This window comes from Apteryx mantelli, chromosome 9 (assembly GCF_036417845.1).
Source record: "Apteryx mantelli isolate bAptMan1 chromosome 9, bAptMan1.hap1, whole genome shotgun sequence".
NCBI lineage: Eukaryota > Metazoa > Chordata > Aves > Apterygiformes > Apterygidae > Apteryx > Apteryx mantelli.
Window position 1 is genome coordinate 22,021,469 of NC_089986.1, and position 27,006 is coordinate 22,048,474.

At 47.9% G+C, this 27,006-nt stretch overlaps 1 protein-coding gene across 1 annotated transcript in view; it reads right to left on the reverse strand.

The window, feature by feature from the left end:
* SGPP2 (sphingosine-1-phosphate phosphatase 2) overlaps positions 1-27,006 on the reverse strand; it is a 34,560-nt gene that overhangs the window by 2,498 nt on the left and 5,056 nt on the right. The window contains exons 2-4 of the mRNA XM_067301927.1: positions 19,897-20,055; positions 8,552-8,731; positions 6,082-6,171 (exon numbers count right to left, since the gene is read on the reverse strand). Coding sequence (XP_067158028.1) covers positions 6,082-6,171; positions 8,552-8,731; positions 19,897-20,055 — 429 coding nt within the window. The remainder of the gene's footprint in view (positions 1-6,081; positions 6,172-8,551; positions 8,732-19,896; positions 20,056-27,006) is intronic.

The window sequence follows — 27,006 nt, forward strand, 5'->3', positions numbered from 1 at the left end:
TCTGCATTCATAAGAGCACAACAGCAGAGGCACTCTCTGAATTCAGCACCTATCCATGTTTTCTAGTCCACAGAGCAAGACTAAGGCCCTATATACTAAACAGTGGAAACCTAAAGTTATGCTAGACAAAGATAGATAATGGGTAAACCTCATCTTGGCCTTGTTCGTGTGATTATGTCTACCAACTCATATTTTTCCCCAAAAAAACAACAGTACAAGTAAGATTCTTCCCCTCACATGCTTTCATGTCTTAAGGGTACCATCCATACATTACTTCAACGGAAAAGACTTTTGCACAACTTTATCTCATGGATGGTGTTAAGGTAAGAGACCTTAATGCAAACCCACCTCCTCCCATAATCCTACCAGTAATTTCCTCATATCAATAGGATTATCGCTTGCTTCGTTTGCATGAAGAGGAGGATGCTCTTTGTCAAAGGAAACCCCAATCCAGGAACGCAACCTCCAGGGAAGGCAAGCGCAGCGCCACAAGATGTGGTGCGCATGCCATGGATCCAAACTACCGTGGTGAGAGGGAGCACCTCTAGGCAAGAATAAATCAATAAGAAATTCGTTGCCCAAGCGTCTGAAGTCTGGCTTGTAGTTAAGTGCCTGAAGCAAATTAGTAGTTAAAACCTAATTTATTAACAGAGGCAAATAAGCTGTTTTGAGAACTTGATTGTTGTCAACAGCAATACTGGGAAAGGAGACAAAAGCTAACCCGTAACAAAAGCTTTCTGCATGTCACCAACAGCAGTCCCATAAAGAGCAATGTAAGAAGTTTCGCTGTGCTCCTCTCTAGACATCAGGACCAGCAGAATTTGTATTCTTATCATGAAATTGATTGCAAAAGCTATGGTTAATCACATACGAAAATGTCCTATTCTCCAGATTGTATCTTTTTCATGAAGTCATGGCAGTTGACTATTTTTATGCTTAGTCACAGTCTAAAATGAATTATTTATGAGATTCAGTTATAGTTAGGCAGGAATGAGGGGACTTTTCTTCACAACAGAAATATTTCATGACTTTCTAGTAAATGCATTACTCAAATATGGTTGAACTTCAGATGTTTACAACTTCCAGGCAATAGATTCACAGCACATTTAATTTTAAGCTACTCAAAGAGCCATTTTGCATATTCCTAATACAAATTTCCACTTATTTCCTTATCCTTGGCATTAGGATAGTCATGGAAATACCTGAAGTTGTTTACAGATGTATAAAATGTAAATACCATTAGGTGTCAATATTTCACAACGCCAAAATAATCCACTTTTTGACAGCAGTTATCACATGAGCACTTCACACCCAAAGGCACACCTCGGCTTAAGTAACCGCATCAGGACACAGCAGCGCCAGGGTTCGCTCTCAGCGCTGATGCTCCGAAATCGCATCCCCACTGCGTATCTCCATTTCCCACTCCACTATCTGTCCACCTTACATTGGAAAAAAAAAAGTCCTGACATCTCAACACCGCCTCCACGTGTGATTAAGGAGTGAAACTGAAAAGCTGTTCATGTGTTTTTCTGTTCCTATCAAAAGTATTTAATCAGACATTAACGTCCCTCAAGCCAAATGCTTTACTTAGATTTACCAAGCTGACTCCAAACACTACCTTTCAAGCTGTTTCAACATTTTTATCACTTTCTAAACTCCCTCCCCACAGTGCATCAGGAGAGACTGGGCAAAAGCAAACCTGTGCTGCGTTACGTGACGCTTAGTCCTCCAAAAAGACCACAGTCCCCAGGAGGCAGCCAGGGCCTGAAGCACAGTTTCCACAAGGCAGCAGAGCTGGCTTCTGCAAACTGGTTCAGAAAGGATTGGACTAGTTCAACATTACGAATTATTTTCAAATTAGATTAGCCAGATGATTAGTTTCATTTTGTCTTTCCCCTCCAAACGCTTGAATGCAAATTTGAAAAATGCATACTGGTATGCACAGGCAGAGGCTTGATTTTTCCTAAAACCCTGAAAAGGTGGTGAGCTAGAGACCAGTATTTTAAGAAGGTGTTTAGCAGTGCAGAATTAATGACTTTTGCTCCTCGTCTATTAAACTTCCTAAGCAGATTATCAGAAGAGGAAGGACCGCTTGATTTTTGTGAGGAAAAAACGCTTTTCTGGAATCTTTGTATTGTACATTTAGAAGAGGGACCTTAATTTTTTTTCCTCTCCTGGAGACACTTTCAATATTCTCAGGAAGCACATTCTTTGCCTATTTGTCTGTGTAAACAGATTAGCGTCCAGTCAAACCTGCAATTATACAGGAATTTTTAAATTAGGGAAGGAATGGCTTTTGCTCAAGGTGCAATGCTACCCAGCAAAGTTTAAAACCACCCACTTCCGAGCTCGGATGCTCCGAGTCGCTCGACACTCCCAAGTGCCGTGTCAGCCCTAGACGGGGCTTCTTCCCCACTGCAAAGCCCATCTGCCGTGGCGCCAGGCCTGCGCTCATCCCCGGCCCACCCCCACCCCATGCAGCCCTGCCAGCCTCGCCGACCCTGGCAAGCAAAAAAGAGGCTTTACTTCTATCTATTTTAACTGGAAAGGAGGATATTTGCTTTGCTACCTAAAGAACGAACCAGTATTGGGTTTCTAATGCTGCAAGTTTAAGTTACTTTCCTGTACTACAGGAATAAAAGCAATTGACATAAATATCCAGTTGCATGGGATATATTAGATACAGGATTTGAGCAATTTAAAATACCGCTGACTTATGCTTGTACACAGGGCAGTAGCAGTGGTTCAGCAAACGCTACTTTTAGGACTTTTCCCGGGAAAATTGGGCATGTCCGTGCAGGGTCCAAAGCTGGCAGCAGCACTATCGGTGCATTTCTGGTGCTGAACTTTTGGTACAAGATTTTACAGTAGATTTTTTTTAGGATTGCAAAACCATGCGGTTTGGCTTTTTGAAGGCAAGACCATTTTATACTCTTCCCATTACAATTAAACTCATGCTGAAGGCTGGAATCTCAAACACTGATAAAAGACCCCTGGAGCATCAAATGGCATCCCAAATATGGTGGCATTCAAAGATATTCCCTGGTATTTCCAACCAAAGCAATAATAAGAGTTTTCCTGCTCTGTCTTGTATGTAGTCACTTAATGCCTGAATTCCCTTCATGGTTTCACTTAGAAATAGGGTTATGCTATACTCGCTCTTCTAAACAGAAACATATTGTTGGCTTTCTACTCTTGAGAGACACCCTGCTTCATCCTATGAAGACTGTACTGCTACACAGCGTAAAATGATGGCAGTGTGCTGTTTATCAGCTTTATAATATTTAAGACAGTTTCAGGATTAATGGTGTTATTAAAAAAACCTGAGATTCGGCACAGAAATAAGCAGGGTGCCCACTACCGAATCCTCTGTCTTTAGAGTAGCGTAATTTGCAATAAAAGCATCAAGATTGAATCTAACCTATTGAATCTATTGAATTTATCATTTAAAAAAAAAAAAAAAAAAAGACCTTTCGATTTCTCCTTCTACCCTACCCCCAGTGCTGGCCAGCACAGAACATTTTTGCTTTTAAACCGGGGCTGCGCAAATGGGGAGCTGCCGTATTAGTGGGCTTGTCACGAGATTAAACGTGGCTCTTGAGCGGCTGTCTGCTTCCCTAAGCTCCCGTCGCTCGCTGGAGCCGGGCCGGTGTGTCACGGCCAGGGGAGAACCCAGTGCTCCTGCGACAGCTAATGCAAAATCCATTAGTTTGGTGCATTATGGAATTCCTGGCACTGCCCTGAGGGGTCAAAGGAAGGATAAAAGCCTCCCCGCCTGCCCCTTGCTTTCAGGATCACCCTCAGCTGATTGAGTCCTCCTGAATAGGACCTACATGGTATTTCTCGTATCTTTTGGGGATACTGTGCACTCAAAAGAATGCCGTCATTCATCGTTTCAAATATGAGATGACTCAGACATGCTCCAGCAATGGCTGGAGAGAAAAAATTCTTCACCTTGCTGAGACGGGGACCAAAAATTAGGCCGAAGTTTTAAGACAGAGTGTGAAGGGATATTCAAAGTACAAATGTCTGGGGGAAAAAAAAGAGTCCTAGTCCAAGTGTCTCCAATCGCTCTTCGTTTCTTAAGAACAGTCTCTTAAAATTACAGATTCTCTGCTTCAAAACTTGACTCCAAATTTTTACATTGCCTTTTCCTGACAACTCCCAATCCGCCCATGGCAGCTCTTCAGGCCCTATGATTTGGGATCTGACAGGCAAGGGAAGGCCCTGCCTCCTGCCCACTTCTCCACGAACATGGAGCAGGCTCATGTCCAGGGCGTGCAGGAAGGTTGTTTTCATTAAATTAGCTATAAACGGTGCAACCTTCTTGCTCCCCCTCCCGCTCCTGAGGCCGCTGTGACGCGAGGGCAACGCGAGCGATGCCGAGCTGCAGCCCTCGCCGCTTGTTCGCTGCTTCCTGAACTGGGAAACATTCGTGGAGTCACTGGATACATTTCACTTGTTCATTCGCTTTAATAAAAACATTATGATGACTTAATACATAATTATATCTTTTCCGTATTCATTTTCTATTGAGAACCTAGTTAAAAGTCAATTTGGCAAAACACCGGGGAGAAGGAATCGGTGGCCCAGCAGGGCCGTTTTGGCGACGGCTCGGCTGGGACGGGCGCGCGGCTCCGCAGCACGTGTTATTTGCAGGGAATCCTTCATTGCAGGGGGAAAGTCGATGCCCAGCACGGGGCAACAGCAGCAAGGCAGCGACCGTGCCAGCGCTTCTCCCCGCTCCCGCCGCCAGCGAGCCGCTCGCAAGGCGAAGACCCGAGCGAAGCCTGTTTGGCCTACTGACAGGCAGGATTTCTCACAGCTAAACTGAGGAGCTTTTTTATTTTAGAGCCTTTTTTTATGGTGTCAAAGGCACAAAGGACCTTTTCTTCTTTACCCTAAAATCCATCTAAATTTAGAGGCGTCTTTCATTATTATGGAACAGCAAGGGAAATATGCTAAGAATTTTTACTGATTGACTTAAGGTCACTGGTTAAGGAAGGATGTCTCCAGCTTAGGTTTAAGATATTGTTTTGACCCACCAGGGCTGGAAGGGAAAGTCAGGCCATATTTTATAGATAACCTTAATCTCATAAGGGCTCTCTTTCTGATTTCATCAAGTCTCCTTATTAGAGCAAACATGATTATTACTTAATGAAAGACGTAATGTTTCCTCCTATGCAACCAACATACAATGTGTACCAAACAAATACATGGAGCCAGCTAGCAGTCTGCGTTCCTACTCAGGGACTCGGATCACCCCTCTGACAACTACATGCGACAGATCAATAACAGTTCCTCTCGTCAGGAACCTACTTTGTAATCAAGGTTATGTCGAAATCTGCTCCTAAAGCAGGATGGACATCATTTCTCTAAACAACCATGGCCTACAAGTTTATCCTACAAAGAGTCACAGATATTTTATGAATATTTTTGGATGAAGCATTTGTGCATCTAGGTCCTTTGAGTTTCCTGCCAGTTTAATATTTCTCGAAGCTTGCCATAATAATTTTTTAAGCTCTCACGTCCCTGCATGGTAATATGAAACATGCTACTCCTCAGTCCCCAGAAGACAGCCTAGTTGTCAAGTCTTACCGTGGCTGGTAGCCGGCATGACTCACGGAGCTGCTATTCCTCCGCGGCACTCCCAGGCGGACCCAGCCCGCAGGGTTTCCTGCTGACAGCACTGACACTATTGCCCAAAGAGCTTAGCTACACAGCAGCGTAAAGTTGCTCAAGTGCATTCTTTACAATTAAAATTTCAAAACACGGGACTACGATTCACATGCCACACCACCCTCACCTGGCTTTTAAACCCCCCATGCTGGCGGGCTCCTTAATTGCACACATAATTCCCTTTCGGATTCAAATAGCAGTAGCCTGGGGGTTTCCTCCCCACTGCCTTTGAACGCACAGCCTAAAATTTAGTGGCATTACTTATATACTCCTGCAGTGCCACAGCGGAGGCAAGACGTACATCATTTGAAGCGCAGGAAAGGGGAACGGCGCTGCGCACGCGAGCGTGCACAACGAGACCACAGAGAGGTGGGCGGCGGGGGCCGCGGCCGCGCTCCTTACCAGCACGGTGTGCATCCCCGTGTAGAGCCTGCTGAGGCACACCAGGGAGGAAAACACAAACGCCCCCGTCAGCCCCAGCTCAAACGGGTACTGCGGAAAGAAAAAACACACACGTTACCCCGTTATCCACTTTAACGTCAGTGTATATCTGGAATAAAGTATCCGAACAGCCCCCTGACCTAAGGATCTAGCATCAGCCGATCTGCCACCCTGGGGAAAGGTCCCCCGCGGTGGGGGACAGCCTGCCCCGCTCCGCAGGGTCCGGTCTGGGCGCGAGAAGCCTGGGCAATACGTGGCATTCACAGAGCTGTTCCCCTTGGCATCCGTCTGCAAAATCCAGCAGACCTGGCGCTAAACACCAGCGAAGACCTTACAGAAGGGAGAAAGGCAGAGCACATCATACGAGCGACCACCAAGGTTGAACTGCTGCCTCCAATCGCTCGGGAGGGAAACGTAATACTGGAGTCCGACCTGATCAATAGTTCTCAAGCAGCAGGGCGAGAGGGAAAATCAATGTCTAGGCTGAAGCGATGATCCAGTTACTAGAGCAGTCAGGACCACTCTTTCCTGTCACATTTAAGGATTAATAATCTTCTTAGGAAGCTGTTTTCACATAATTCCCTCTCCAAGTTGCCCACTAACATGGAAGCAAGTGTTGAAAAAAATCAGCATTTAAAAAGGAAAAAAAAAAAAATCACATTTGGTAAAGCATTAGCACTTAATCCACTCATTTAACTCCTGTCTTAGGGCTCCGCTGAAGATGAGTTTGGAGGACTCATTTTAGTCTGCAAAGGACGTTTTTCTGAAAAATAAAACAAAACCAAATATAGAAAAATGCAATAAATTCACCCAATTTGACACACAGACTCCTGAGAGTCTCCTGACTGAATAGATGACCACAGTGGCTATAGGTCAGGGCAAAAACTCTTCTGCAGCTCTCTTAAGCATAACAACTCACTTCTGATCCCTTCCCTCTGGCATATTCTAGCCCCTGACAAAGATAGCTCAGACCCTGTCTACAGATGTCACTCCCAATTCATAAAACACTATTTTTTCCTCACTTTTCTAAGCCTTCAGAGTATTTACATCTGCTTTATCCCCTCTTCAGCAGGCAGGCTGGGAGCTAGTCCAGGTCAGTAATTGATTACTAGGGCAGCTCTGGAAGACGGCAGCATAATGTACTGGTGGATTTTTCCTTCTTAATAGAAGCAATTAAATCATTTAATTATTTTACAGCAGCTTTACTGTTTCATGGCAGTTTCCAACGAGTGTGAGACTGCCTGTGAAGAGCTACATGTCCCACTGTCAGCTATCGCCTAAGAAGAGGGAGAAAGTACCACTAACCAGGTCCTTTGGGCAGGTCCGTCGAGGCACTGCCACCTTCTGAACAGCGCACGGCTAGAAAGACAACGCAGCCTTCAGGAGAGGCTAGGGATGGGATTTTTCCTCAGATCTGATCTACTTAGAAGCAGGTTCAGAGACCTCAGTGTCAAGGTTCTCACTTCTTATAACCAGAGTTATATAAAGCCACCATATCCTCTTCTAAACAAAAACTGGAGTCCATCTCCACTATTTACAGCCCCATAACTTTTACCAAATGGGTGGTTGCACTTTGTTCCTGCTCTTATGCTGGAACTACCCAGCGTGTCCCAGAGAGGACAAGCAGGGACGCTCAGACACTGAGAAGCACCAGTCAGACCAAGGCCCCCTTGGTTACATGGGCTTGGCTGAAACACACTGGGGAAGGTGGAGAAACATTTCAGTATGATGCAGCCAGGAAGTTATTATTGCTAGGATACAAGAAATACATGTTAGGATTCATAAAATTAAATAAAAGTAGTCATCATGGAGAAGGAGTCTGCAAGATCCAGGAGACAAAAGGCTGAAGGTTTGGGGGAAATAATTATGAGATCTCCCCAAGCAGCCCACAGCAACAGCGCAGTGGAACTGACGCTACTTGTCTGCAAAACAAAGTGTGCAGGTGCTGTTAGTCCGATGCAAGGAGATTTCCAAGGACACTTTTCCTGCCTCACCCAGCGCATGAAGTGACACGCAGCTCCTTCGGTTTCCGGGGGAGCTGGCGTTTCCCAACACGGAGCCGGGCGTGCTTCCACAGACAGCACGCAGGCACCCCAACGCTCGCGCAGGGATCCTCCGCGACGGCACCAGGGCTCCCCCCAGGCCCCACCGCGCAGGCAGCAGGCGGTCACACAGCGAGCTCCCAAGCCTTGACATGGTAGCACACCCACCAGCCACCCTGAGCTGGTTTTGTGCTACAGAAGCGACATTTCCACTAAATTTCTTTTTGAATCTACTCTCTGCCAACTATGGATAACCACAGGGAAAAGCATATGCCTGTGGAAATACAGGGAGCTCCTCCACAAGTGGCAACAACTTCGGATTTGTTAGTGTTTTCTGCAGTTTAGGGGAAGCAGCCAAATGCTTTTTTTTTTTTTTTTTAACCCCTTACCTTGTACTGGTTCATGGTTGCAATCAGAAAGGAGAAGGAGATGGCAGTAGCTGCCATGGCATGGGTGGACGGCATCCCGTATTCTGCATCCGTCCTCCTCTCCAGCTTCACCACGGGCGGCGAGAGGGGCCGGGGCCACTTCAGGATGTCCTTGGAGACCTGGCCGATGTACATCACTATCTGCAGAGAGAGGACCCAACAGTCAGCGCAGGGGACTCCCGCTCGGCCCACCCAGGAGACCTCTCTGCTTCTGAGCTTTTTGCTGCCAAATCTGCCACTCCGAGGACAGAGTTTATCCCCTGAATTATTAAAGGTTTTTCCATTATCCCGGGCAGTGAAGGAAGCAGCAGCTTTACAGCACAGTGTTGTAACTCGATCGGATCTGGGACCAAAAGGAGGTTTCACCGAAGAGATATGACACTTTTGGATGGGCCAAGACAGACAGCTGGCTCCTACCCTACATTAGCAAAGGTTAAGTTTAAATCGTTTCCTTTCTATCCCTTATAACCTCTTTCCTGCCAAGCAAACAGGCATACATGACATTTTTCTGTCGCCACCTTCCAAATGCCGCCTTGCCCATGTGCGCCGCTGCCGCCTCCACGCGGCTCTCCAGGCAGCCGCAGCTCCGCTTCCCGCAGCTCCCGCGCCGCCCGCTGCGCCGCAGGACTTCCACGCTGAGGCTCCCGGGTAACAATCCTGGCAGCGCCGGGATGGTGGCAGGGAGGAAACTGGATGAGCAACATCACGTCCCAGTTCTCCGACCCTGCTCCCTACCAGCAAAGCGCTCCTGTGCGCTGCCTGGGAGGCGTAAGCAAGGGCTCTGCTAATGCTCTGCCAAGCAACGCAGCGCACTGATTTCCTGAAAGATCTGGAGGGGGAAATGCTGCGTGCCCAGGTCACTGCAGACAGCAGGAGGGAGACGCACTGACCCCATCTCCAGCGTATTATCACCACCACCCGTGGCACGCCTGAGTGCTCCTATCTCACAGCGATACGCAGGGCGTAGGGCAGCTACTGGATACGGTGCTCCCGGCTGTTCAGAGCAACCAAGAGCTCATGGAAAGAAAGTCCTAAAGAAACCCCTGGAAGAACTATCAGGTTAATGCACCAGTTTCCACATGGATGCAGGCACATCTTTGGAAGTTAATTAAGTTTTGTGATTGAAAGCAAAATCACTCTACCATTTGTGATACCATCTTAGAAGCAAGGTAGGACAAGCTACCTTATCAGAAGTCTTCTGCAATAACAATTTCCAATTGTTAAAGTATTATTAGCACTAATACATAAGAGTATTACAGAAAGGGAAATAAATCATCTTTGAAATAAGGACAGTGCTATGACTCATCTGATGGTAGAAAGCATGCCAAACGCTGGAGGTGGCACGGGTAAGCAACAACATCAGGCATGCTCACCACTTGCTTTTTTCTCTCATTCCAAATTCATTTGTGATCCTTTTATTTTTAAAAAAGTATGTATTGTATAGACACAGTAATAAGAGGTGAGACATTTGCATAAAATACCCAGGGGAACCCAGAGCCTTTCAGACTAAGCACTACTCTTGCTTTTAGCTCATCTGGGGGTTGTGCATGTGGTTTCACATGCGATGTCCTGGACTGTTTCGCAGAAGTGGCACTTGCTGAGCAGTAAATCAGCCCCTGTCAGCCAGACCGACACGTTTCTCCCGCAAGGCAAAAGATGATGAGTGCGCCACTGCCAAAAGCCACTGAGCAAGGGTGCTGCCCTTCTGCTTGCCTTCCGTATAACGCAGTGGCACCGGCCTTACAAAGTGCCCAAAAACGCCTACAGGAGTAAAGAACTGCTCAGGCCTCGGCGCACAGCGGCGTGGAGCAGCAGCATGGCGCCCCGGGCAGATCAGCTGCCGCAGCGGCGAGGTTTCCTGCAGTGCGGGAAGCAGAGCAGGCAGAACGCGCCAGGCCCCACGCGTGATTCACCAGCCAAAGGGACCGTTCCCACCAAGCCTGCCACAATTCACCAGCCAAAGGGACCGTTCCCACCAAGCCTGCCACAATTCACCAGCCAAAGGGACCGTTCCCACCAAGCCTGCCAGATAAGAAAGCCCCTGTGATAAATGTCACGAATAAGTAAGGATTGAAGCACTGGAAAGAAGAAGAAGGGAAAAGGAGAAATGAGCATGGGTGACAGGCTAAAGACCAACACAGAGCTAAACTTCATCTGACTTGACTTGAATTTTTTAGCGTCAAAAACCTTTGATGGCCCTGGGACAAATTTAGCATGGGCAGAAATCACCCAGCCCCAGCCCAGCAGGTTACCTGGGGCTGCTCAGGTCAGCAGAGGGGGCGATGGTGCTGCCGTGCGCAGCCTACCCAACAGCAGCCAAGCGGCATTTTAGCTGCAGCTGGTTCTGTTTTAAAGTCAACGCATTTACGACGGCTTTGGACAGATGAATAGGGAACAGCAGCTAAAGGCATGACGGGGGAACATGTCACCCCGTAGCAGATGACGGCAGGTTACGTGTTTCCAAGCCTGAAAAAGGATGGGGCCTCAAGTCCGGGACACCGGTCCTCCTCCAGCACAGTCTCCTTCACAAGAGAGCGGGAAGATCTGGGGTATCGGCTCCACCAGGTCTATTCAAAGTGGAGCAAATGGGGTCACGTCTTCTTTCTTTGTTTTTGGAGAGTCAAAAGGGAGAACAAAAGATCAAACCATACTCATCTAAGATTTAAATAAAATCCATGCCAAAAGCCCTTACATGCTTGTGCAAGTCTCCACCCAGCGAGTCTCCAGGCCCAAAGCTGAAAGTTTGAGAGAAAAAGGAAAAAGCCCTTGAAAACAGAGCAAGTGGGCACAATTTGCTGTCTTATACGCACAGAGAAGAGGAGAAACCTTGAAGCAAATCATTTCCTTCATGCATTATGGTGCAGTTTGCTTCTTTCCTGTTACTAACATTTTTTGTCTGCCTAGAGAGTTACATTACAGCTCTCAACACTATTCCTCTGTGATTAGCTCTAGCACAGGCTCTCTTCCATTCAGGTTGAGTGACGCAGATCAACTGAATTTTCTGCTGTTCTGGTGGAAAACAGTTTATGGACGTCTTCAGCATAAATAATTTTAACTTGCACATTAATAAGTACCTCTGTCTTTGCATGTGAAATTTGTCTGAACACAGAGACTCTTCCATTACTGAAGCAACAGAAGTCAAAAATGTGCTGGATGGCGCAAGACAGAATTAGCTGGAGAAGACAACCACAAGGAAACGCCTGGGAATTCAGTTGAGATTTCACAGAAGTTGATGGGACAGGCACGGCTAATTCCCTTTGCAGCGCTCTGCGAGCTGACAGCAGCAAGTCCAACCACAGCGTAACTCATACTGCGCAAACCTTCTGAAGCAACTCGTACCTGTTTCGCACCCGAGTCACAAGCCTCTGTTTGCACCGGAGCGGGGCTGCCCGGGCTGGCAGCCGGCCAGCGGAAGTGCATCTCCCCCTTCCCGCGGGGGGCTCCCACGCTCTCCCGAGCGTTTATGAGCCCGCAAGCTAATATACGGGCTACAGCAGCAAGCCTGGCACAGACGTGCATGTTTCTCATGACAAAACACACTCAAAATTATTATTTGGTTCTGTAACTCTTTTTTGCATTTCCTTAAAAACATTTGCTCTTCTCTCACGTGCATCCGCGCTTTCCCCACTACTAGGAAGGTGAGTCTGAAGTCTTTAAAATTAAAATATTATAACGCATGCAAGAAGCGTACAAAAAATTTGGTAAAGACTTCTTACTTGTGATACACACTTCTTCCGCTCACAGAGGGGTTTTGTGCAGCGCTATAAGCAACCTAAAAGCCAGGCGGGCCTCGGACCCTGGGGTGGCCGGCACCGCTGTGACCGCCCTGGGCCACATGCGAGAACCACGGCCCCTCTGGGCCGAACGCCTCGGGCAGAGGGAAGGCGAGGCCGCGGGGCCGTGGCGGGTCGGGCGCGGGGAAGGCGAGGTTGCGGCGGGTCGGGCGGGGGGAAGGCGAGGTCGCGGGGCCGCGGCACCTCGGGCGGAGGCAAGGCAAGGCCACGGCACCTCGGGCGGGGGGAAGGCAAGGCCGCGGCACCTCGGGCGGGGGGAAGGCAAGGCCGCGGCACCTCGGGCGGGGGGAAGGCAAGGCCGCGGGGCCGTGGCACCTCGGGCGGAGGCAAGGCAAGGCTGCGGTGGGTTGGGCGGGGGCAAGGCGAGGCTGCGGGGCCGTGGCACCTCGGGCGGAGGCAAGGCAAGGCCACGGCACCTCGGGCGGGGGGAAGGCGAGGCTGCGGGGCCGCGGCACCTCAGGCGGAGGCAAGGCGAGGCCACGGCACCTCGGGCGGGGGGAAGGCGAGGCCGCGGGGCCGTGGCACCTCGGGCGGAGGCAAGGCAAGGCCACGGCACCTCGGGCGGGGGGAAGGCAAGGCCGCGGGGCCGTGGCACCTCGGGCGGAGGCAAGGCAAGGCCACGGCACCTCGGGCGGGGGGAAGGCGAGGCCGCGGGGCCGTGGCACCTCAGGCGGAGGCAAGGCAAGGCCACGGCACCTCGGGCGGAGGCAAGGCAAGGCCACGGCACCTCGGGCGGGGGGAAGGCAAGGCCGCGGGGCCGCGGTGGGTCAGCAGCGTTAGGTTTTACTGCAGGAATGCAATTAGCAGTTGCTATGGCAGCCCGCTAACCACCACGGCCTTTCCCTGGCGGTTTCCCGCGAGTTGGGTCCAAGTCACAGGCGGTCCCGCTCCAACGCACGACCCTGCCTGGGGGTCTGTGTGGGGCGAGTGGGATGAACGAACCTGGGGCACCTGCGTCCACGCAGGTGCAGCTGCTGAAGCCCCCACGAGCTGCGGCCTCCACGGGGAAGGGGGGCTTCTCCTCCCCATGGCATCAGGGTCCCATAAAGCTCCTTGGCACTTGTCGAACTCCACTATTGCTTCGGTAACTTCAGAAGTGCTTTCGCTCATCTGCAGGTGCTCGTAACCATAGTGCCTGGCATTCTGAATGGTTTTCCCTCGCTCCATTTGCCATCGATGGCCCTCCCGCCACCAGAAGCAGAAGACCTGCGTACGGATTCACTGCCCACCTTACAGCCTAGGAAGAAGATGAGGTTTCCCACTTGCGGCGTTTACACGGCGTGTGCCGAGACCCCGAGTTTGGCAGTTTTTCGGAAACAGGAGGAGGGCGGCAGGCCCCCTGGTCCTGCTGCGGGGCATGTCCTCCTCGCGCGCCGGCCCCCGTCCTCAGCCACGACATCGGCTCTCCTGCAAACGGGGAAAGCTTGGGAGGAGCAACCCGGTCGGTTCCTCCTCCTACACCCTGCAATATGATTTTGCCTGACAAAGGTGCACCAGAACATGCTCATTTTCAGCTTTTGATTTTGCAGCTTCGCCATCTGCACTATGATCTATGAAAAGGACAAGATGAAATTCTGGACCAGATGTGGGGTCAAATCGCACTGATGACTCCTGCCCTGAGATTGGCCCTGTGGCAGCCCGACTCTGAATCCACCCTTGTGAGTCTAAAACAGCAGCTCTGTAGCCTGGCTCTAGAAACCCTGGTCTGCAATAGTACTTGTTTGCTTCTCAGAAAAAGAATTTACTGTTTGAAAATGATGTCACTTTTGTTTTTTTTTTTACAGTTTCTGCTCTCAGCATCCTCAGATAAACGCTGCAACTGATCCTAGCCGCACCGGCGCCCCCATCCTGTGAGCACCGAAACGTGACACAGCCTTCTTCAGGGGCTTGGTCGGGTGCTGCAGGAAGCTTAGGATGCCATTTAGCGCCTGGGATTTTCAAACACTTATTCCGGTTTTCCAGGGTGCGAAGCGAGAAGCCTGCGGAGGGACAGGCTACAGCCCAGCACGGGCTGCAACTCGCTCAGCGGCCAACAGCAGCAGGACCTGAACCAGAGCGAGCAACGTGATGGACCATGGCCTCAGGAGAGAGCCTTGCTTCTCCAGAAGTGTAACTGCCAGACTTTCTGGAAGTTCACTGTCTTTACAAAAAAAGTCTTCAACAAAAACCCAACTGACTATTTATTGGTGGGTTTAAATTAACTGGTGAGGAGCTAATGAGAGGAATTTGGGCCCACTGTCTCAGAAGTTACTCTCGCATTGATTTGGTTTATTACCTAATACCTGAAACTGGGAAACTGCTGTACCTCCTAGTTCCAGTGAAATACAAAAATGTCCGATTTAAACTTCACCTTAAATTATTTCCAGCCAGGTTACTGAAGTTTGGCAGTCCTGAACTGTCAGATAATGCTTATCCTAACTCTGTGCCCCAGTTATGAAAGTTTCATTTGCATTTTCTGCATGTGCTGTTACCAGCACTTACAAAATTCACGTTCAATAAATAGTTTATCATCTTGCACACAGACCTACACAGAGCTAAACTTCATCTGCAGCTGACTTGAATTTCTTATTTGCACAGTGACAAAAACCTTTGATGGCCCTGGTCTATATATCATTTATTTTTGTTTTCTGACATTTTGTGTTATTTACATGCCTGAATACAGTCTTACACATTCATATGCAGTCTGCATGTCATGTATGGTGCTTTGAAGAGCTTACATTTTCAGTGAAAACACTTATCAGCTATTAGAAACTTGTTTCAGTGAAATGCTGCAAAAGCACAAAACCTGAGACATGCATCAGAGCCAACAAACCAACGTCTGCTGCAAAGTGACCTTCAAAGCAGCATCCAAGAACTCAGTGGCTGCACAGCAACGTCACTAGCACAACGAATACTGCTAAACTCCTGTGGGGTTTTAAGCTGCGAGATACCTGGAAAGCCAGAGTTCAGAGCTCACCATTTGCAAATAATCAAATGTCGACAGCCTTTGCAAGACCGTTCTGCTGAAAAGCAGGACACAAAAGAAAACTCGGAGGGATTCATATGCGGACCCACCGCTCCCACCTGTGCAGGAGCCGCGCAGCAGCGCCCGGACCTCGCTTAGAGAGCAGAAGCTCACGAGCGGCAGCAGCCGGATGGCTTCTGCCTTGCCCCGGGAGCTACGCAGAATTCCTCCTCGTTTCTGAACTGCCAATTCCCATTAGTCATCAGCTTATCTCCGTGATTCACTGACAGCTTCCAAGCCTGCCCTGGCAAAGTCCACGCTGGCCAGCTATTATTTAAGTCGTACAGATTAAAAATTTATAGGCTTAAAAGAGGCGTGTGTACGTTTTGCACTCGCACACCCTGTAGAAAAATAACAAGAAAAAAAATCCCAGGAAGGATGCTGAATGGCAAGCAGAAGATAGAGCTTTTTTCTTTTTTTTTTGCAGGTCTCTAACCTTACAGCTGAAATTCCCCACCAAAATAAAGCTTCCAGCCCTGAAGGAGCGTGAGGATAAACAAACAATTGTACTAAGCCTTCACCTTTTAAGCTCTGATGTGCAGTAAATTTAAAATACACTCGAGAGCTGGTTTATTTGTAGTTGTTTTTCACCTTCACACTTCCTGGCTTAGGCAGGGAGCCGCGCACGTGTGGCTGCCAGGAGCCGCACCGGGGACATGAAGGCATCGGGGTACCTTCAGCACTGCTCCAGCACGCTGCTTGGAGACTTCTGGCAGTTATTTCGCCTGTCTCTCTGCAAAGTAAAAGGTAAAGCCTATACATATGGTGTGAATCCTCAGACGAAAGGCACCATGGCAGCAAAACGCACTGTTTTCAGCTCCCAGAACACCCGGATAGGGCCACAGCCAACACTTCCCAGAACCATCCAGCCGACAAGAGCAACACGAGCAGCTGGTTTGGAGGACACAGGTGGGAGAAGACCTCCCAGGGCACTGAGCCCAGTGCTCCGCTGCTGCCCAGCGCTGCACACGCTCTTCCACGAGCCTTCCTCACGGCCCCTCTCCCCTCTAAAGCTATCCCAGAAGCTGACCCTGATGCCTCAAAACCTTCTGCTCCAACATACTTTATTCACGGCTACTTTATGCCCATTTGTTCTTGCAGCTATTTTAAGAAGTTCCTTCCTTTCCCTGGCATTTACAGGCAGCATCAATCTCTCCCAGACTTCATTTTGTTAGGAACTTATCTAAGCTTTTAGTCTCTGCTCACAAAATAGCCTGTTCCCTCATCATCCCTGGACCTGCTCCAGTTTAAATATATCTTTCTCAAATGTGGGTGACCAGCGCCACATAAACTATTACAGACAAGATCTCACGAATGCCTTGTAAACACCATTAATACTTTTTCAGTTTTTACGGGAAGGAACTCCCCTGATCCCTATTCCATCATTTCTGACTTACGACAGAAACTCATAGGTTAATTCCCAAATAATGCAAAATATGAAGTACCACACTTAACACCACTGCTATTTCTCCACTACTCAAGGGTAAACCCACTTTTCCTGCATGGTGCCCATGTTGGCCAACCATGTTTTATCAGCACATGTCCCCATACACCCATATTTTTGCACCAAAATCACTAAAAGATCACTGTTGTTCCCCTGCTGAAGTACTGCACTAATATTCTCTCTTCATCGCAGACAGTTTTAAGAGGGAACGACGATTACCTTTTCCTTAGCCCTCACAGTTTCGATACTAACTCTCCTCTCCAGCTGGATGAAAGCTTTCTGCAGGCCATGCATCAGGTGCTGTACTCAAGTTAAAACATTCAATATGCCACATTTCTGGTGTCCGACAACCCTACCAACATGCTACAGATGGTCTAATTTGCTCTCTACCTTTTCCCTTCTGAAGCCTTACATACTGCTGAGGTCCCACTAACCGGCCTCAGTTTACCTAATCCACTTTTGCTCTCTCCATGCAGACCCAGAGAGCTTCCCTGCCTTTGTACTTTTCCCCTAACCTTCTTCTAGCAGCTATTGTCAGAGGCTCTTGGGCTACATGGACTTTTATCTACTACGGCTGTCCTCAGCCCTGCATCATCAGCCACACAGAGAAAAAGAGTATTTGTGAAAAATGCTGAATTGCTGATGGCCTCAGATCTGCATTCCTGTTCCCCACGTCACTGGTCAGGCAAGTTTTCAGTGCTATTGCTGACAACTTTGAGTTGAAAAGCACAGGTTTGCCATATTGAACACCCTAGTATTTCCCACGCTGCTCAGCCAATTCTGCTGGTGCATACATGGCCAAGGTCTCTAGACAGGCCAAGACCACTAATAACACAATAAATGCTTATTACTGTCCAAAGGTTGCGTGCCAGCAATTAAACCATCCAGCTGCACTTGCCATAACATTAACGCAGAGCCCTCAGACATTTTTAGCCATTCCACAATTACATATAATTAAAATGTTTTTAAAACTACAGATTGTCACAAGTCTTTATGTTTAAGATATCTTCTCCTTTTTCCCTTTTCAGTAAAAAATGCAACTCCACAACTCTCTGAGCAACTGGAAAAAATAATACCAATAATCGTAATATCAAATGCTTGAACACTCTAATTAAGTTGGGCTAGATCTGGCCAGTAGTCAGATGGACTCCTTGCAAGGTAAAGCAAGGCAAGTCTTTAGAAAGGCATGCGAGTAGCTCTGAAGAGTCACTTTTTGAGCAATATGTGAGAACAGAAGGCTGTGACTAGCAATTCTCATTTTCGGTGGCACATTTCCAGAAGCAGTAGGTGTACTCCTGGCCAAATCCCAACTTTAATTATACAGTGTCCACCTACCTCTAGATTTCATCTGCAAGTTATTTTTCCATCTTCTCCTGATAAAACTTATTGACTAGGGTTACTGGCACAGAACAACTGATGCCTTCCATCCAAGACTGGCTGCATTTTAAGTGTGTGACCCAATTCAAATTGTATTTATTATTTCTGACCATATTATTTGGACAAAAGACAGAATATTATTAATCAGAATTGACTCAGTCAAGGTGACATTACATTGTAAAGAAACAAAACTAGCTATCACATCCAAGTTTTTACCAAGTTTCAATTTCTCTAATCAATATAGATTGACAACCAAACCCCAAGGGTCTGTCATTTGCCGGAGATGGTCTAAAGTGCTCTTGTTTGGGCAGCAGAGATCTGATCAATAACAAGAGGAGCAACGGTAGTGATAAAACAATATAGCCATTCCCAGATAAAAGAATAAAGTGCCTTGTTATCTACTCATTTTGAGTGCCAGAATGAAAATACATTATTTTGGCTACCCCAAATTGCATTTCCAAAAGCTGAAGCAGTGCTAAAACCTGTTAACTTCAGAATGTATTAACAAAAATTAGCCCTTGTGAGCCTTAGCCTGCAGCAGAGAAGCTGATTTTTCTTTTGAAGTGACTTCTTTTGAAGCACCCCCTTTATCCAGTCGCAGCCTGTGTATCCCCTTTCTCACAGATTTACACCGATACGGACCGCACCAGAACTGTACAAACAGATCACGCAGAAGAAATCGGGAGAGAGAAAAATTCCCCACGACAACGAAGAACGATCCTTAAATTACCAGGATGCATCGGAAAGGAAGTGTTTTCTCGCCTGTTCTGTGCAAACCCTATCAAAAGCAGCTAAATCAGTCAGTGGGCTGAAAAAACATCAGTCGGTCCAAGATGCCACACGGACGAGGAGACGCTCTGCGCGAGCGGATGCCTCCTGCCTCCCGTCTCCAGCGCCAGCTGCTGTCGCTGCATGGACCCACTCCAATGACACGTACCAGTCCCTGCCATTTGGCAACCAGGCCAACGGCAGCACCAGCCGGGCAGCATTTCCAGTCGGATGCGGCAGCGAGGCAACGCCAGAATTCACACGGCAACGATTACGTTCTTTACAGGCTGCAGCAGCGGCCGCCACGCCAGAGAAGCTCAGCGGCCGCCGCGGTACCACGGGGCGGTGCAGGACGCCACCACAACGCACGTCCCGGCGCGGGCAGAAAGGCGGTGGGGAAGGCGCTGGGGAGCTGCTCCCGGCCGCCGGCGGGGTCCGGCACTGCCCGAGGCGACCCAGCGGCAGAGAGGGCCAAGGGCTCCTCGGCAGCCTCCCCCGCTCACCCGGCGCCTCTCCCAAGGGACGGCGACAGCGAGTTTCCCCGGGAGCTTAGTCCATGCATTTTCCGTAATAGACCCAATGCTCTGCAAGGAACAAAAACGAAACCCAGGGTGAAGCTGGGCTTTGTAGCTCTAGCTTTCTATAAGCACATATCCAGTATTTCAGATGCCTTACAGCCACCACAGCGGAGGGGAAAGGAAGGGAGAAATAGCCCAGGATTTTGCTCGTTCAATATTTCATCCTAGCGAGGGATGTGGTACACAGCTGGAGAGGTTTATTGAGAACAGCATAGATAACATTGGGGGTTTTTTGTTCAGAGGAGTTTTGTCTGTCTGTGTTATTCTTACCCTTAAATATTCATTCACTACAGTTACAGAATTAACAAGTATATGTTTAAATAAGTCACAGAAATACTTACAGACCAAATGATTATCATCCTTCTAGACACAGAGTGATCTATGTTCCAGTAGGTAAATGGAAGGAAAGTGATATAAAACACCTCTTCACCCAGAGCAGCCGAAAACTTGAATAAGTAGTAGTAGAAATAGTTCTTCACAACATACTTCTGCACACAGCCCTGAAAATAAGAGGATTTTAGAGAGTATTAGTGAATTACACCAAACATCTAAGACATTTTCTGTTACAATTCCCAGCCCTGTAAACCAATTTGTTAATCAAGTAACAATTTGTTAGAACAAATCTCAAGAAATTAAGTTCAATTTTTATATTAAAACGGAGACCATAGTGTTTGATCACATTTACTGCATGTCAGAAATCTGTTCAAACTAATTAAGGGTAGCAGTCACTTTGAAAAACAGATTTTCAAGAGATCAGACCAATCTTTGCTCTAGGGAAATCATCTATATTTAACAAAAGGGTACCGATGTTTTTAATTTCAAAATTTCTACAGCTGTAGATAAAAAAAAAAAAATCATTGCTTTTGCTAGAAATGTGTTTTGAGATAAATAAATGAATGGATGAATGAAATGGTTCAGTAACTGTCCATAATTTGCCTCACTGGATCAGACAAAATTTACCTTGCTGGCAGGCAGCTCTTCCCTGCGGACGCGGACGCCCCGCGAAGGCGATCAGCTCGCCTCCGGCCAGAAACGCTGCAGCTCCCACTACAGCACTCAACCGGAGGCGATTCAGCTTTCAGAGCGGTACGGACACGTGTAGGGAACAACACGGCTGCGGACGGGCGCGAACAGAAGAGCTGCCTGTTTCACCGCCTGATTTCCGCCTCTTCCAGCGCGGCGGGACAAAGCAGCGGTGGGACCCTTTTCTGGGGCCACCCCGTGCCTCTCCGACCACCCGCTTCCCCAGGAGGCCCCAGCCCCTGCGCGAGCTTCCTGCGAGCCGAGCGTGACGGCGCTCCCCGGCCAGGACAGCGTGTTTTATCAAAGACATGGGATCTTGGTCATTTCATGAAGGCTTTTGCCATTGCTGACCTTCGGGACGAGTCCATCACCAAGAAACCTTCCACCTCGTCACCAGGAGCAACGGGCAAAAGAATCGGATTTTATACAAACGCCCGAACACTTCAGAAAAGAGAAAAGGAAAAATTTTTGAAGAGGATTTTTAATTTGGGAGGTGGGGGAAGGGAAGCCAATCCCTTCTCTCTCCATCTCTCCCAAAAGCAAAAGGGGAAAAAAAAAAAAGAGAGAAAAAAAAAAAAGGAATTTGGCAGTGTAAATATGAGGCAAAGCTTCCTAACCACGAGAGCTGAGAAGGGATCAGGAAGGTCTCAGCAGAGGCGCTGGTGAGTTAGGCTAAGATACGGCTTCAACATAAGCTTCTGAAACCCTCCTGAGAGTAAAACTATTAGGTTTTGAGCTGATTGTGAACCTAATCTGCCAGAGATAAATCCTCATCCTAAATACTAGTGAGAAAACGTAAAAATTGCCTAAAGAGTCTAGACATTCAATTGCGATTCATTTTAAAAGCAATTAAAAGTTGCAATCCTTTAATCTGCTTTCAATACGGAGATTATTAGGCCAACTGTATGAAGACAACAAAAGCAAGACAGAAAGAAGTAACATCCACTTACCTATCATAGAAAAAATATATTTTTTAATTGATTTTAGCATCAATAAGCAGAGCAGAAAAGATGAGTCATTGCTTTTGAAATTCTCGGGTTGCAGGAGTGTTCCCCCGTGTATTAGTAATAGAGGTCACAGATTAGTTACCGGCATCACTAAGTAAATTTAGAAGTTTGAGTTAAGGAACAAGCCGCCTGAGTGTCTTGGGTCTCCTACATCAATTAGAAATCACCACCAGTGCAATTAGCAGCTCTGATGCTTCTGCCCCAGGTCGCTAACACATACTGGGACATGCTTATGCGTCCCGTAAGGATGCTGCCTTCTCGCAGCGCAGCGGCGATTCGGCAGTCCCTGATGCACCAGGAGTTAACGTGCTCGTGTGCCTCAGGCCCAGGAGCAGCAGGCGCAGCCCCAAGGCAATTTCTTTATACTCGAAACCTCGTGGGGGGAGGGATAAAACTTTCTAAGTACCGTAATGTGTTCTGTGGGGAAAAAATACTGTTTTATAATTCTTCAGGTTCTAAAACAAATCTGGAGTTAAAATATTTGGGGGGGGGGGCAGTCCTTCTATAGGATTTTTTAAATATTTCTTTTTTCCTCTTTTCTTTTCCCCTCACAAATCATCTCCCACTTGATTTATTTTATTTATTTATTTTTAATACACCAGCAGTTCTGAACAGCCTCACAGGTGAGGCCTGAGACAAACAGATCACGTCAATGATACCCATGATGGCAACAACTGCACTTCAGGAATTAGAGGTAGCACAGAAGATCTCCATTTGGTTTTAGGTAGTGTGTGGTTACTAAAAAAAAAAAAAAAAAAAAAAAAAAAAAGGCAAACATTATGGTCCTAAAATGTAACTACAAGAAGCCCACTAAAAGTCTGCTTCATGCCTCATTGCACTGGTCTGTGAGAAGTCCACATTCAGTTCCAGCATTGCCAATGCTAAAGCCGACCAGTTAGTTAGCATCTACTATTTTAATTCATTATTTCTGAAGAAAGCAAACATTGCTGTAAGCATCCTGTGAAGTACATTCCCCGCTTTATTCCCATTCTAACCTCAATGCAGGAGAAAGCCATTATAATTAATTTTTGTGTGAACATTTAGTGTCTTCTCACTCTCAGAAGTTTATTCAATCCCTACTGTTAAATAACTTAGACTTTTAGGAGACTTGCAAATTATTAAAAGGTAAGAGTTGTTTACACTTAATCTGGGGAAGTGACTTGATGCCTCCAATAACCTGTGAAGCACTCTGAATGAGTCAGCCCCTCCATCCAGCTCCAGCATTACTCAGTTGGAATCACAGAGGTTTTACAGCACAGTAATTAAGGTTGTGAAGAAAGTCAGACTTTTAAGAACATTTAGAAGAAAGTGTGATAAGCAGCTGAACCACTAACACAATATATATTCAATTAAACCTTTTTTTTCAAAAAAAAAAACAGCAGTAGACTCCACATCAGGAAAGAGAAAACTATAAAGATATCACTCTCCTTCCCACTCCTGCAGGATATATATCCCACAGGAGAACCAAAGGGGCACTGACTTCTTCTCACCTTCTCTGGAGACAAGCTGTGCTGTGTCAGATCTCCGAGGGTTAGAACCTGACCCAGAGACACCATTAAACAACAGTTTGTTCTCAGCTTTCAATTACCTTGGATCTTCCAGGAGATGTGCAAGTTTAATTAAAGCTCCTGAAGTCACTACAATGCTTCGCTGACAACAGATCTGCCGTGGGGAAGAGCTGGAACTTCCCCCCCCCCAAGCCCCTACTTCATGCAGTGGGACACTTCTTAGTTAAGGGGTTTTTTTAGGCTACAAAAAAGTCATAAAATTTAAAGAAGCCAGCAAGGACCAGGCACATGAAAGAAAAATGCCAGAAAGTCCTAGCTGCTGCTGTGCACGGAGACGGTGCATATCAGACAATTCAGGGCAATACCGGGCGCAGCATAAGCGGCAGGAAAAACGCTGCGCACGGGCTGCAGTATTCTGCAGAAGCGGTCAGCGTTACGTCACTTCTACATTCATTAACCGGACGCAGTTAATGAAACAACCTATTAAGTTAAAAGAAACAAAATGAGGTATCAGTGATCAGATTTTGGAAACCAGGAGAAGTCAAAGCGTGACATCCAAGACCTCACTTCTTCCATGCACGCAGCACAGCCAAGCGTCAAACCCCGTTTTCCGCAGAGCCACCGGCCAGCCGGGAGCAGCAGTAGCGTCCCGGCACGCGGGTTTCCCCTGCGCCGGGGGAAGGAGAGCGGCCAGGGCGGCGGAGCCAGAGGTGCCAGCGTGGACAAGCCCTGGAGCTAACCGACACCTGAGAAACATGGGGACGGAGAAAAACAGAAGTCATTCCCTCCGTTTCATGGAAATCACAAGAAAAACCCTTCTTGAAACATTAGAAAGTTCTGACCAGCTTGATCTTCCCAGAAAGGGCTTGTCCGCCTGGCTGATCAATAAATAAATGGGCAACGTCCAACGTGCAGCTGTTGCGCACTTATTTACGGCGGCACGCACTAATGGCATCACCACGAGGCACGCAGCCTTGACTCGCCGTTTAACGCGGAAGGCCCACGATCCGCGCGGGAAGCAGCAGCGGGCCAGCTTCACGCCGGACAACCGCGGCCCTTTCAGCAGCCTCGGGCAAACACCAAGCAGGGAGTCTCACAAATCGGGTGAGCTTCTGGTAGCATTTCAGTGGTTTCTTAAATTATTCAAAGCACCAAAAAAAGGCCAATATGTAAAGCTCTAAGCAAGGTACTTCAGCACTTTCCTAGCCTTAAATGTAAGGTCTGATCTCAATTCTAGTAATAGCTATTAAATACCTTGCTGAATCCCAAGCTATGGTAATATTACACAGTTTGTGAAAAAATCTCAAGCATAACTAAGAGAAATTAGCCACTTCAGACATGAAAAGCTGGTCAGCCGAGACAGACACGCACACACGCGAGACTGCTCAGCACGCCCAGCACACGGTAGCTCTGGCAGGTCCAGGACACACTTAAGAGCCCTCATTTTATCCCTGAAGATTATCGTTTTTAATCTTAATTGCAGATGAGCTTCCTTTCCACCCTGATTAGTACTCAGGTGGTAGACTGAATTATATGTTAAATTACTGTCCGTTGTTCTTGAAGCAAGGTAATAACGTCGCCTTCCTTTTATTGAAGGGACACAAACAGACCTCATAGAATCTGCCAAGTCACTTAAGTATAAAATGGAACAGAATAAGACCAGAGTTGACAGAGCACTCGTTTAGGCAATGAATAGGAAGAATTAATGAAGGAAAAAATGTGATTAAGTCATCTTCCTAAAAGGAAGTCTTCTTAATTAAAAAAAATAAAGAAAGAAAGAAAAAGAAAAAGAAGAAAAGAAAGGAAAACCCATAAGTCTTTAGACTTCACAGCAACCGCCTATGCCCACACCCCTGACATGCAGGATAACACCTTTGCCTTTATTTCCACATGTGCTCGTTATGGAAAGTCTCATGTTATGTTATGTTAAGTTATGGAAAGCTCATGAATCTCTCAACTGCCTGAGTAGCTCCTCAAGCTCCCACTTCTCGAGCTGTTGTTTTTAATTGCTGATGAGTGTTAACAGCAGTTTCCTGCCAAGAAAGCCGCGCAACACTAGCGTAAATTAGGCTGTGCGTATCTACTCTTTGACAAGCATTCAGAAGGCTGCTCATCTTCCCAGTTTAACCTGCCAAAGGTTAAGCGAGTCAGCTACGGGGGTCTGATGAGCCTGACAAGGCCGTGGACTGCCGGTGCGCTTCAGCATCCTCCCATATTCCTGCAGGAACCGGCTGGTTTGTGCAATAAGGAAGTAACAGGGCAAGAAAGAGGCAGAACAGGGAAGGGCAGAAAAAAACCCCTTCTTTCCTCCCTCCCTAATTTGCAGAACAGGTTTGTTTAATTGCATTCTCATTCTCCAGGATTAGACTGAAATTTTGTGGGATACACCAAGGAGCCTACATCTGAAAGTGTTAGAGGAAATCACTGTAAGGGTTAGATAGCTGCAGTATCTGGGGACAGAGGGAAAAAAATGCTGCAAGAACTGGAGAGAGCAAGTTCCAGACCGCACAGAAGGACGGGAAGTCTAACTCAAAGTGGAGACCAGAAATTGCTCCAATGCTCAGCTGTACTTCACAGCTCTAGAGGTTGAGCATTACTAGCAGCATTTTTGGATAGAAGTACATGTCACAGAGCAACAGTTTTCAAACCGCGCAATATTAGATGGCCAACCTGCCCACACACTAGCTCCCAGCTAGCACCACCACCTCTTATACTTTTGACTTCTTGCCAAAACACATTAGTCAGTGCGCTACCAGGAGCGGCATGGTTGTGAGATACCTGCACTGCTCTGCAAGAGCAAGAGAAGGGGTCGGGGAGGAGGCGGGGAAAGCTGCTCACCCCCTTTTCCCCAGCACGCCGGGGTTTGGGGAGTCTCAGCTGACGGATGACTTAAAGGAAGCATGAGGGAATGGCCAAATGACCATGGACAACCAGGACTTTGCTGTTACATTTCTTTTCGGAGCAAAAGGTTTGTTCTCAACTTAAGATTTGGTTTTCGACACCGACCGTAGCCTGGAAATTTGAGCCCAAGGATTAGCCACTTATTCCTCCCCAGCAGCATAACGAACCCAGCCAGCTTGCCTCTGCACAAGGGCTGTTTCCACTGCACACGTCTATTTGGAGAGGCACAGAGCAGCAAGCCCTCAGGAAGATAAACAGGTAGAGCAATGCAGTGCTACCTTCAGATAACTAGGTTTGGGGGGGGGGAGGGGGCGGTTCACTATATTACAATCAGGCAACAGCACGGAGAGAAATGATTGTTTCCTTGGCAGACAGTTTTAGGATTCAAGTCCAAGAGCAATTTTCTAAGGTGGGGCCAATAAGGCCTCAGGATTGCTGCATTAATGATCACTGTGAACACGCAAGTCCCAGGCAGACATCCCCGGCTAAGGCAGAGGCCGCTGCAGACGAGGAAGGGACGCGGCGCTCAAACTGCAGCTCTAAGCGCAGAGAGGCACCTTGCAGCCGTCGCAGGGGATGAGCCCGCAGACAAGACGTGCTCAGTTCTCCGCCCTCCTTGCGATTAGTTGCAGTCAGCCCAGGCCACACTGCTGTCAGGCCCGTTTCGGACGGGGTATCGCGCAAGGAGGCCAACAGGCAACCCAACGTGGCCAGCCGGCTCCGTCGCGAGCAGCCGGCCGTGCTGAAGGAGCGGCTCTGCGGCTCCAGCGCTGCCACCCACCGGAGCGTCCCTCTCCTGCCCCGCGTGAAAGGGCCCCACTCTGCCAAGGAACGGCGTCCTCGCCGCTGGTGCCAGCGAGCCCTTTCACACGCAGACAAGCGCTTGGTCTTTGCCCTCTCACGGCACGAACGAGGTGCCTAACTGACACTGTCTTCCGTACAACAAACTACCTGGACGTTCTCCATCTGCACAGAGAAATGCGAATATGGGACACTGAAGGCAATACATTAA